The 13952-nt window shown below is 38.0% G+C and overlaps 1 protein-coding gene across 1 annotated transcript in view; it reads left to right on the plus strand.

Annotated features, from left to right (window-relative positions):
- LOC109429711 (torso-like protein) overlaps positions 1-13410 on the plus strand; it is a 155589-nt gene extending 142179 nt beyond the window's left edge. Inside the window, exon 4 of the mRNA XM_019705721.3 lies at positions 10092-13410. Within this exon, the coding sequence (XP_019561266.1) occupies positions 10092-10922 (831 nt within the window). The 3' untranslated portion in view covers positions 10923-13410. The remainder of the gene's footprint in view (positions 1-10091) is intronic.
- The last annotated feature ends 542 nt before the right edge of the window (positions 13411-13952 follow it).

Raw genomic sequence — 13952 nt, forward strand, 5'->3', positions numbered from 1 at the left:
GCCTTTAATCGAATTGTCCGCGTGGTCTTGTAGTACCCCTACTAGGTAAGAATCAGTCATTGCCATACATATTAAATGCTAGACATGACCCCATGGATAGCATTTGCATATGTAAAAGCTTTGCTGATGTGACTTTCCTGTTAGGCAATTCTCTCATCTCATGTTTGTCTTCAAAACCTTGTCAAGCTTAGAAAATTGAAGTAAATAAGCAAACATTACAAAGTTCGAATTCCCATAGTATGAGATCATTCATTCGCACTACAACACCATAGGAGATAATATCACATTAGCTGATTACAGTACAAATGCGAAATATCTCCCTTTTCCCCCTATCCGCAACCCGGGGACGCGCCCTGTTGGATTTCGAAAGCCTCGGAGAATATTACAAACCTTCAATGGCATTCCCACACACTAACCCACATTGCCCATTCAGGGGTCTGACTGGGCCTATTACCCTCCCTCAGTTTGTAATATTCTCACCAACTTGGAATTATATTTTCCCGTCACATAAATGACTTCGACAAATGTTCGATATGCTAGGCAGCAGCATGATCAGTATAACTATATCAGATGACTTGAAGATCTGATTTTTACAGAATTGTTTGCCATTGATTATACATTCAGCTATTCCAATCATTACTGCAAAGCACATCGGCCACATGTCTGAAATCAAAGCTTCCTGGAAGATATAATCCAAGCCCAGGGATTAACCATTTATTACTTTTTGAACTAGAATTCAATATAATCATTTGTAACTAATTTTAGCATTAGTATTAATGATTGGCATATATTTGTATTCCCATTAAATTTACAAATTATTTACCTTTACATGGAGCTCAAAAACAATTTAACTAGATGGAGCGGACCTGGTGTGATGGTTAGAACACTTGACTATTACGCCGATAGTCACCTGGGATCGAATCCCACTCCCGACAAACTCGCAAAATGTGAGTTCTTCCTTCGGAAGGGAAGTAATACGTTGGTCCCGAGATGAACCTAGGGCCTAGGGCTAAAAATCTCGTTAATACAAATAAAAACAAACTTAACTAGATTTTGTGGAAAATTTTGAGGAAACCAAACTTTTTTACAGGAGGAATTCTTCTAGGATCTTGCAGCTTAAACTTATGAGTTTTGTTCATGTACACACATTTATTTGCTCAACATCACATTTTAGATGAGACATAATCAACAATAGTACCGCCAGTCGGGGTGACATTGGGCCTGGGGGTAACTTTGGGCCTAAAATCAAAAAAGATGTTGCGCTCAAAAAACATTTATTAAAATGTTTGTCAAAGATGGATAGTATTTGGTGAATATAACTACTATTGACCATCCAGTGTAGAAAAAAGTCACATTGTGTTGATTTTCCGTTGAGAAAAAGTGATGTGAATTTTATGGTTGAGCGTACTGTACAACATGGTTGTTTTAAAATGCCCAGTAAACACCATAACATCACTGAAGCAGCTGTTTTTTAGGTGTATTGAACAGTTATTATGAAAAGTAATATGAGTTTCCTTGGTTTTGTGTGCTATTTTGCATGGAAAACTTATTTATTCGAGCTGTAGCTTACTTACTTGATACTTGATGGGCTACAACTCGTAGCGGTGAGTCTAGGCCGAATGAAGTATCCGCCTCCACTGGCCTCGGTCCTGGGCCAATCGCCTTGAACGTTTAGAGTCCTTAGGTCCTAGAGACGAACCAGCCAAGGGCTGAAAGTCTCTCTAATAAAGACAAATCAATCAATCAATCCTTAGGTCCTCCTCAACTGCAAAATGCCAACGTGTGCGCGGCCTCCCACGTAGCCGACGACCTATTCCTGGTTCTCTGCTAAATATAATTTTAGCTTGTCGTTCCTCCGCCATACGAGCTACGTGTCCAGCCCACCGCAGCCTGCCGTGTTGTATTCGCTTCACTATATCCATCTCTTTATATACCTGGTACAATTCGTAGTTCATGCGACGCCGCCAGATGCCGTCCTCCAGTTTACCGCCGAGTATTGTTCGCAGCACTTTACGTTCGAAGACTCCAAAGGCTCTCCGATCAACTTCTTTTAACGTCCACGTTTCATGACCGTATAAAGCGACCGGGAGAATCAGAGACTTGTACAACGCGAGTTTTGTCTTCGTTTGCAGCCTGCGGGACCTCAGCTGGTTTCGCAGACCGAAAAGGCCCGATTTGCAGCCGCAATCCGTTTTTTCACCTCGCGGGTAACATCATTATCGCACGTCACTAGATTACCAAGATAAACAAATTCATCCACAACTTCAAACTTTTCCCCACCTAGCACCACTTCGTCACCACTACCACGGCCGGACCGACGTTGAACACCAGCAATCATGTACTTAGTCTTTGTGGTGTTGATCGTAAGTCCAATCCTCGCAGTCTCCCTCTTAAAAGGTACGAACGCCTCTTCCACGGCCCGACGGTCAATTCCGATGATGTCGATATCGTCCGCGAAGTCCAGGAGCATATGCGACTTCGTGGCAATGGTTCCGCTCCTGTGCACACCAGCTCTCCTTATCGCTCCTTCCAGTGCTATGTTGAACCGAAAGAGCATCGCCCTGCTTCAGTCCGTCAAAGGTTACGAACGATGACGAAATTTCATCCGCAACCCGTACACTTGATTTCGATCCGTCAAGCGTTGCTCGAATCAGTCTAATCAGCTTCGCCGAAAAACCATGTTCGATCATAATCTGCCATAACTCGTTTCTCTTCTCTGAATCGTACGCCACCTTGAAATCAATAAACAGATGATGGGTCTGCAAGTTGTACTCTCGAAATTTATCGAGAATCTGCCGCAGGGTGAACATCTGGTCCGTCGTTGATCGGCCCTCACGAAATCCTGCCTGATATTCGCCAACAACGGACTCCTCAATCGGCCTCAGCCCGTGGAACGGAACTCCGGACAAAATTTTGTACGCTGAATTGAGGAGTGTTATTCATCTGTAATTCGCGCACTCCAGTCGATGCCCTTTCTTGAAAAGAGGGCAAATGAGACCATCCAACCAACTAGCAGGCAGTTCTTCCTCCTCCCATATCTTCAATATAATACGGTGTAAGAGTTGATACAGCTGCTCACTACCGTGCTTGAGAAGCTCGGCCGGGAGTTCGTCCTTCCCAGCAGCCTTGTTGTTCTTCAGTCCCCTAATGGCTGTCTTGACCTCGTCTAGCGTTGGAGGTTCCACAGCTTGTCCGTCGTCGTCGATTCGAATTCTGTCCGTCGCTCTTCCACTCCCACCGTTTAACAATACCTCTCTCCACCTGGTAGCCACCATTGTCTTGCCTGTCAGCAAGTTTCCATTACGGTCGTTGCACATGACGGGAGAAGGCGCTGTTTTTCTCCGCACGCCATTGACAGTTTCGTAAAATCAGCGCATATCATTCTGTTGCATACTCTCTTGCGCCTGAGCAATCACATTTTCGTCGTGCTCTTTTTTCTTTTTGCGGTGGATTCGAGCTGTAGCACAAATAGTTTATTTCGAGGGTGACTTTGAGCCATATAACAGCAATGCAATCAGTACGAGAAACCTACAAAAGTGAATTAAAACTTCTGAGAGTATTCACATTATTTTATGCATAATACGGTGTAAAGTTTTGGAGATTAATGTAATATTCATGCAAAATTAAAAATGCACGCATTTCAGAAGCTGATAAAGAAATATACATCCATTCCATAGAAAAAGGATATAGTGCAACTCATATTGTCGGGAAACTTGGTGGGTTTGTAGTTTATCGAAAAAAAAAACTTGAAAATTTCAAAAAAAGAACATGACTTTTGAACCAGTTAACCGATTTTAAACTTCTTTTTTATTTGAAAGCAATTGAATTCTAGTTTTCAGAAAAAACTCGTTAAATTGGCCAGATTGTGATTTAGTGCAAAAAATATGCAAATAGGGTTTTTACCCTATTTCCGGCACAACATGTAAACAAAATTATGTATTACCTAAATTCACAACAAAAAGACCGTTTTCGTCCCCTTCTTCCATCTGATTCAGATACCTTATTGCGTAAACTTGTTGTTAACAGTGATTGTTGTGAAGATTTTCTGCTGGAAAGTTGATTTTGAACGAGTTTGCTGCACCTGGTCCAGCACCAATTCTCGGCACCAATGCCGAATTCCAGCAAAATCAAATGGGAAATCACTTCGGCACCCATCTTTGTGCTGCCGAAGTGCACCCGTCTGCGTGTAATATTTGTTTTGAGCACTTGTGCGGCTTCAGAGTGAAAGTGTAGCTCAAAGGTTGCGGGAGATGATTACCTACGGAAGGGCGTTTGGAAAATATGCGGTAAGTGATATTTTGATTTGTTTTGCTGTGATGTGCCGGGAATTGACGCGGGTGCCCAAGCAGTTCGAAACCCTATATTTTTTTTTATTTTTTCATGGTCTCGGGAAAAAGGGTACCCTGATTTTATATTTTATCAAAAATAATCAGAGAAGTATGTTTTTTTAAGTTTTTGAGACATGTTTTTTTGAATATAGAGAGTTATATACAGGGTGTAAGGTTCCTGAGAGCAAACTTTTTAAAGAGTAATAGAGGACCATGAATGCTGAAAAATAATGTTCTACACATATCGACACCAACATTTCAAAAGGGCGTAACTGCTTTTCGAGTCATCACCTTCTTTTAAAGCTGTGGATCATGTATTATGCTTTCCATGTATTTCACAACAAGTACCAGATGGGAAAAACTCTCCTCTTTCCGACAACCACGGTGGTTTGAGTGTAAGGGAGGCAGTACGACCTACAGCTTTGAAAGAAGGTATTACATTCAAATGCAGTTACGCCCTTTTGAAATGTAGGTGCCGATGTGGTCAAACCTCAACCGTTACGTAGTTATTGAACTTTCCATGTTTTCGACTATTAGTGTCTTAACTGACTATAACCTGAAAATAATCAAACTTATCGCAGTTTTTCGACTCTTATTCGAAAGATTATTGAACTTTAAAGTATTTTAATTTGTTTTTGCCAATTATCTTTTTGAAAAATGCGTAATAATGTGAAATTATTTCTTAGGCAAAGTTGTGGCCCCTGTTTCATTCGACAATTCGTTCTTTGACATCAAACTTCTATCTCTTATCGTTTTCTTGCAATTTCGATTTAAACAGCACATTTCAGATCATAAATTTGCAACTGTCAAGGTAAGCACTTTTTTTGCGCAAATTGCAAGAAAACGATAAGAGCTAGAAGTTGGGTGTCAAAGAACGAATTGTAGAGTGAAACAAGGGCCACAATTTTGCCAAAAAAAGAATTTTAATTTATTACGCATCTTTCAAAGATAATTGACTAAAGCAAATTAAAACGCACTTTTTTAAGCTACTTTGCTATAGAAAACTTAGTTATTTAACTAAACCAATGGATTCAAAGATGCCATTTGATAGAAAATTCAATTATCTTTCGAATAAGGGTAAAAAAAACTGCGATAAGTTTGACCATTTTAAAATTATAGCCAGTTAAGGCAATAATATTCATTTAAACGCACTTGATTTTTGAACGGTAAACTTTACTTAAAGGTCATCTGTGTTTTATTGGTATATATGTTGGTTGATAGGCACTCACGTAATATACTTTCTGCACGAGTGACGAAAAATTCTTTTCAACTCGTTTTATTTTTATTAGGGAATAACTTCCTAAGTTTTGGAGGAAAATTCGTTTAAATGCAGTTTTTTCGATTTTTCCATGATTGTTATTGGCAAATTATTTCACAATTTTCATATCAATATGCATTTCTACAAGTACTATTACTAGTGATACTTAGAGCGATATTATCATAAATTTTAATATGCAGCAACATAAAGAGAATGTTTTGAGAAGCATGTGCGTTTAAACGAATTTGTACCACTGTATGCATAGAACAATTTTTTCACCATTTAAGGTCCTCTATCACCCTTTAAAAAGTCTGCACTTATGAACCTAACACCCTGTATTTCAGTACTAGCTACTCTAAAATCGTCTGATCTTGTAAACTCCCATAAAATTCTGGAGCTTGATTTGAATAGGTCGTATGTGCTTTTGTCGATTAAAAATTCGATCAGTTAGATTCGCTTATTATACCGAAAACCGTTGAAATTGAGCAAAGTTTATACATACAGCAGAATCCTCACAAAACAGGCTTTCTGTTCCATCATTAAAAGTTTGCAAAATATATGCCATATTGCTACAATGACTAAAATAAACTGATCGAATTTTATATCGACAAAAGCACATACGACCTATTCAAATCGAGCTCCAGAATTATGCATTGTATTCAATTTTTGAGTGCTTCCTGGCAGATAACAAAAAAATGACTCTTTCGACGTATTTTTTCTTAAAACAAGAATTCAATAGCTTCCAAACAAAAAAGAGAAATTTAAAACCGATCAACTGATTCAAAAGTTATGATTTAAAAAAATGTTTTGAAAAATCTTTTTGGACCACCCTATTTTAAAATTGGTCACCTTAATGACGAAATAAAAAAAATATGGGTCTAATTATTTTCGATAAACTACTAACCCATCTAGTTTCATTACAATTGGAGTTGCATTATCACGCAGAAAAATCTACGGTTAAATTAACAATATTTGACGTCAAGTCAAAAGGGATTTGCCATTGTTTTGGCCGCAATGAGAATGTACGATTGTTTATAAAATCCTGTATTGTTGTCCCTCAATCGGAAATCTTATTGAAATAACAAGAGTTTCAGGCTTTTGACATGGGTTGTCAGTTTTAACATCTACAATATTATGGTAGTTTCAAAAATAGTTTTCTCTTACTTTCATTAATATATTCAATGGAAAACAGCATGCTAGTTTTTTTCTCTGGTTTATAATTATTTATATAAAAAAAGAAAAAAAAATGGCCAAAGAAAAATTAGGGAATTTCCTGATTAACAACTTTTCATAAATGCCTTACCTTGTATGCCGAACTAATTGAAGGTAATTTTCAATTATGCTTTTTATTTTCAACGGCTTTGCATAACATGGAAATAATCCCTTCTCCAGCATTTGCAAAGTTGTAAATGCTTTGCAAAACATTCTGCTTGGTTTGACAGAAGGGACCGAGGGATTCATCAGTAAAACATTTGCTGCATCAAAATACTCTGTTTGATTTCATGTTAAATATTGTGGTTTTTACATTCCTCTTCGACGCCGAGCGAATCGTCAGTTAAATTGACAAAGAAACAAAGTGGAAATCTGTTATTTTCTACAAGAGTCGCCATAAAACACTGGATTGTTAAATCAAACAGAATTTCAGCAAAATAATTTCAATGTGTAAATTGAACAAAAGTTAATTTAGATTTAAGCGCTGTTTGCAGTTCAGAAGAAATTTTTCGGCCTATCTTGATGCATGGGAAATTCCTTGCCTGAATCGCCCAAGAAACCGTATTTCTTCGATCACAGTACGCAGTTGCGAAGAAATGACAGTTCAAATGGCAGTCACCGTGGAAAGTTTCTGCCAGGAATCGGTCAAGAAGTTTCTTGAGCGATTCCTTTCAAACACCAAACTAGGCTTTAATGTGAACGCTTTTCTGTCCGTGTATCGTTTTTCTATGGAATGACTGTATAACTTAAGTCTTTTAGCCCTTAAAGGATGTGGACAAGATTTTTTTAATACTTTTACTGCCGTGAATCGCAAGTCAGTCCCATCTGTAAAAAGTAGGCATTGAGAAAATGGACTCTGAAGTTTTCAAATTCGATTTCTATGTGAAACTTCATAAAATCGCCATAAATTGAAAACTTCTGCGATCATCATGAAACTTTCACACATTGCTTCAAACATGAAAACGTAACAGTGAAAAATATAAAACTGGCAAAAACAGTGTTAGGTTTTATACTGGAGGGTACACTAGTTCGTAATGGGACTGACTTGCGATTACATTTCATTATGGGACAATCTGACTTGGTGTTGTTTTTCAATTTTACAGAACAAACTATATATTTTTATTCACATAGCAGATAGATCATCCGAAGAAAGGTCGAAAACGGCCATTAACTCATTTTTGCCCAAAATGCAGATGGGACTGACTTGCGATTCACGGCAGTTTACTCATACCTTTTGACCTAGTGGTGGATTTTGAAAATCAAAACGGCTTTATCAAGGGGATTAGTTATGTTATCATATGCATATATGGAGGCTATGTTATGATAGAACATTTCGGAGATATAGCTGGAAAACTTTCTTCCATGGCTTGTATTGCATGTATGACTCAAATGGGTAAATTCTGTTTTTTGTGCACCTCTATTGATAGATCATTCCGAATTGAAACCATGTATTTCAACTTCCGAATAGTTCAGAATAGTGAATCATCCAGGATGCCCCTAAGATGTATATACAAATATCATATGATTCAACTGATCTTCTATGACTTCCAAAACGAACTATACTAAATTTGAAATGTACCCGATGCATTGTTACGAGTGTAGATATAAAAACCTTAATTCCAGAATGATTAGGATGGCCTAAGCAATCGTCATTGTTGTGGAATCAATCTCGCATACTCAAATTTACAAGTATGGATCTAAAGAAATTAGTTCTGACATGCATACCTTAGTTATTATCCTATTACAAGTAAAGACCTTACAATCAAAGCTGAAAAACATTTTATGTTGCCCAGAACATCACCCATCATCACCATCATTTCATGTTTCAAAACATATCTTTGAATGTAATGTATAAAGTTCAAGTGATTTAAAAAGAAAACAAAATTAGTTGTATTCAGTAGACTAAGTTCAAAACATCTGGATGTTTTGGATAACCTGGAGATATATGTTACAGCTGTAATAGGACACACATCATTTCTTTCTAACAGCTCCAACCCAAACAAGGAGTTTTGGGCAATTTTCATAAAAATATATCACATTCACATAGAAAAATTACGCGGAATCGAGCGAAAAACAAAAGGTGTACACTACATTTGCAGCTATATCTCCGAAATGTTCTATCATAACAAACCTTCCATATACGCATATGATAGTACGACTAATCCCTTTGATAAAACCATTTTGATTTTGAAAATCCATTCACTATTTCTAGAGGTATGAGTAAAAGTATGAAAAAAGGTTGTCCACATCCTTTAAGGCGAAACTGGAAGCATTTTCTCATTTTTTTTTTTGGTTTTTGATTTTTTTATTAAAAAACGAAGCAATATTTTCAAAATCGGTTTTCGTGCACATGTAGAGTATGGATCAAGGTATCTTCTGAATATTTTTGAGGTGGAAAATGTTTTCCATTTTTGCAGAAACCATTTTTTTGTGAAATTTTGTTCAAAAATGGTTTCTGCAAAAACGAAAAACATTTTCCACCACAAAAAAATTCAGAAGATACCATGATCCATACTCTACATGTGCACGAAAACCGATTTTGAAAATATTGCTTCGTTATTTAATAAAAAATCAAAAACCAAAAAGTGAGGAAATGCTTCCAGTTTCGCCTTAAGAGTTAAAAAAGATAGTAGTCATTCTGTTACAAAAATAAAAGAAATTAATTACTACAAAGGATTAACACATTACAACATATAGAACCTTATAAATGCACAAACAAGAAGCATTCCACATTGACATAACACGACACATAACATAAATTTGCCCTGTTATCCAGATGGATAACATCCTCCGATCACAGGATGACGGACGAGGTTTCCATGCATTGGTTTGGGTCCATCAGTCATCCTGGAATCGTTTTTTTTTTATTTGGCAGTATGCCTTTTAGTTCACAGTAGCTGTAACTGTGTTCATAGCTTGGTTTTGTCTAGGAAAACTAATCCGAATGGGGCATCCCGTTCTGGGTTTCATCACTAGAGTTCTATGACTTGAAGTCTGTGTCAGAGAAAGGTTTACGTCTCTAGTACTTAATCGCGGCCCAAAATGGCGTGAATGTTGGCAATCGAAGTAGGATTGCACTTCGTGAGCCTCTACTCTGCCAGAACCCTATAAATGTTAATTAATACTAAGGGAATATTTACAAGTTAAAATTCAACATGTAACACAAAAAACGCACGTATATCAAATTTTAAACACATTGAACAATTATTTTGTCTTATTAATGTAACAAATATTTATACCCGTAACAATTCTCACACCTATATAATATCAATATCTATATCTCCCATTCGCAGGGCCTCAACCAGGTGAAAACCGAAGAGTACGAAGTGAAACCGGGCGTCTTCAATGGCGACTTCCACATGGAATTCTGCGACAACAAGCGCCAACTATTTCAGGCATACTTCCGAGACTTTCAAATCGAACGACTAGACAACCCGTGGAGGGCCTACACCGAGGGCTGGCACACGGAAATCGCTGCCAAAAAGCTAGGAATCCAAAGCAAATACCTCGATCGAGACGACTACTGCTACGTGCTGGTGAGGGTATCGCGGTTTCGAGATAGCGCCAAGTTCGCCAAGCCCATCCCACCCAACCAGGTGCTGGAGAGTGACGTACAGCGGAAGATCCAAACCGTTACGGTTGGCGATACGACATCAGCCGTGCAATTTATGAATAAGTATGGAACGCACTATATCAATTCGTACGTGACAGGAAATTCGCTGTATCAAGTGTTTGTGTTCAACAAGCGCAATTACGCGCACATTAAAGAGAAGCTAAAATCTCGAGGTGTTTTGGCGCTTTCCAAGGTGGATCTGTATGACCATTTTGCGCCTTGGTACGTGGAGCATATGGGCAAGATCCGATGCGCCAGTGGGAACACCACGGTGGAAGCATGGGCGTCCCGGAAGCTGCGGCTGTCGTACTACGTGTTCACGTACAGCAGCTTACTGAAACTGCACGGGGACGGCGCTCTGTTGAGGATACTGAGCGAACTGCTGCAGAACGAAGCCATACTGCAGCTTGACCTGAAATCGCTGAGCGTGATATTCAAAGAGCCCCGAAAACGAGAATGGTTCGAAGAGATACTTGACAACTATCTCAAATTGTGGGAAGTTAATATGTAGTATGTCGAGTGTGGGGGGATTTTAGCAATTACGCGATGGAACACATCTAAGCTCCTCACTGTCCTATGTGATTAGCTTTAAGTAGATGACGATTATAGGAATTTTAAACTGTAAGTAACTTTGCACGTTTATCGTGCATTGAAAAGTATTTATTGGGTTGATATGAAGATAGGTTTTAAAATCCATCAATAAAATAGATTCTGTACCAGTAGGAAGAGTGGTATAATAATAGACAGAAATAATTATTCTTTGAGTTCAGCGCAAAAATATCCCAGTGACTAATTTAGAAATTTCATGAATTCTTGCAAATGATCACTACAATTGGCGATTGAATGGGAGATTAGGTAAAGGAAGATTTTCATATTTGGAAGCAAAACTAATATATTTCCGAGCAAAACATTGCATTGTTTTGTATGAAAGTCCCCGTACTCAACAAAAAATGGGTAAATGTTTTAGAAGAAATAGAAGAACTAGGGTGCGGGCGCACCGGTTTTGGCCAGTCTAAGGGAAATCATTTTTATAAAAATAACCAATAATCCTATGAAAACAACGAATGCGTCAAAATGAAGGTTTCAACCTATATTTTGAAGGAAAAATGCAGAAATCAAGCCAATACTTGATTTTTGTATTAAAAAAGGCACTGGCCAAAATAGAAGCTCTGCCGCAGTTTTGGCCATATTCTTATGTTTGGTTTCTATTTTGGCCAATCACGTGTATTTCTAATGGGAGTGGCCAAATTAGAAGCACCCTGGCCAAAATAGATATATGGGAGCAGATTTTTTAAGGAAATATATTTTTTTCTTCCAGTTTTTAATCAAAATGTGTGGTTTTCACAGTTGTAATCATCATATTGTATTAGGATCTACTAGTAAAAAATAAATTTACACCGATTTAGATCGCAACAGGCTCAATACCGCACTATGGCCAAAACTCCGGACTGGCCAAAACTGAAGCTTCTACCCTATGCATTATGATTGCCAACAAATATTGCGGATTTTGCCCCGTAATAGATTTACGCGCGGAAAATTTTGTCCCACCAAAATATTCTCCCACCGCTTTTCCCATAGATTGGGTTCTGTCACTGCTATCGAAAACAACATTGAACGCACGCTCTTGGTTGGTGCAATGGATACATGGTTCGTTCAGCTGCTAACTGCCATGCAAACTGACATGTGACTATTTATTTTTTCTCTTCGAAGATTTGCTCGAAAGTCTATCAACGAATAAAAAATGCAATAACGGCCGCTTTGGATTTTTGCAGTGTCACCTCGTGTGTTTGAAACTTGTATATAGGTAATTCTCGTTAAAACCGACCCACTATTTACACCTTATCTTCAACAATGTTTTAGATTTTCTGAAGGCCTTTTTTATTTCAATAACTCTCAATGCTTTGGGGTTTAACATGGTGTACGTCACACCACACCTTAAGGGGGCTTAGAAGTTTGAGGTTGTGTCTAGGCCATGGGTTTGGTACAAAAAAAAAAAACAAAAAAAACGTATACAAAGGCGGAAATTGGAGGGAGGAAAACCGTTACAAAAAAATAATGATCGCAAAGAATTACTTTTTTACTTTGATTTTGAAGCCACCTTAATACATACATGCTCTTCCTATTGGAAATGTCAAAAAAATAAAACTCTGAATGGCAAACACGTACATTTCTATCGCCCAAAGATTTGCTAATTATTAGCAAAGATAGACAAAACCTATCAACAGTCAAGCAACGGGAAGAAACCGTACTAGTTCTGAGTAGAACTAATTGCCAAGTCACAAGTAATACAATCCAACAAAGGCAATAAAAAGCAACAACTTTTAGTGCATAAGGAAAACCTTAGGTATTTAACTTTGACGCGATAATGCTAGTAAAATAATGTTTCTAGTGCCAAGTATTCCCATGTGCATCCCCACCGGATGGATGATCATCAACAAATAGACGAGGAGATAGGGATGAAACAAAAAGCAATCAATTTCAAACTACTTCACTGCTGTGATAGATTAGATAATAACTTAGGTAGTGTAAGATTCCCCCGTTTCGGTGACCGTGAGCTTCGGAATGCATGCGTCTAACAAGAGGATTAGAAAAGAACAATTACACGACGCCCGTGGATGCCGGAACTAAATTAACTAGAAGAGAATCACCCTTGTCAGTATCAATTTCAATCAGGTGCAACGCCGAATAGTTACTTGACATGCTAAATGCACAACTAGATGTTCCTTCGGTGTTTGACACTCACGATCTTTGACAATAATTGTGCAATCACCTATGTTTCCTGGAAGATAGTTAAATGACACAGACGAAGGGATGAGCATTTAATTTTCGCATAACCGGAAAGTGAAAATAGGGGAACTCGATCACTAGCAGAAATTTTGCATGCGTACATAGGGTTAGAGATAATGAATAATTAGATGAGAGCATGCAAGCAAATAGTCTATCGTTGATAATGTAAATATAAGTTAAAAACTAATAAACCCAGCTTTAATCTTGTAAAATTACAGTATATTCACTATTGTGGGACACGCTTGTATGGAAAAAATGAATCCTCGCTCCAGTCGACTTTTTAGATCCCATTTAGGTCCCATATGAACTGTACAAAATTTCAGAGCAATCGGTGAAACTATAATTTAGCGCAAGCGGTTCAAAGTTTTCATAGGATTTACTATGGGAAAAGTTACACTTTCAAACAAAAAATCCCAGAGGTCACCCCTTGTCTCCTTAATTCAAATCGATCAATGCTTCTTGTAGAAAAATCATTTATGAAACTTTCCTTCGAAGACCGCAAAATAATTGGATGCTTGAGGAAAAAGTTATTGATTTATTACCGATTAGTGATCCAACGAACGGCTTTTTATTTTGTTTTATCAGCAGCACTGCTGTTGCCGTTGTCGCATGGGGTGGCGGGAGGCATCACCACCCCAGAAACAGCAGCAACCAAGGCAGCAGCTACAGTGCTGCTAATAAAACAAAACAAAAAACCGGTCGTTGGATCACTAATCGGTAATAAATCAATAACTTTTCGAAGGAAAGTTTCATA

The sequence above is a fragment of the Aedes albopictus genome, chromosome 1 (assembly GCF_035046485.1).
Source record: "Aedes albopictus strain Foshan chromosome 1, AalbF5, whole genome shotgun sequence".
In the NCBI taxonomy this organism is placed as follows: Eukaryota; Metazoa; Arthropoda; class Insecta; order Diptera; family Culicidae; genus Aedes; species Aedes albopictus.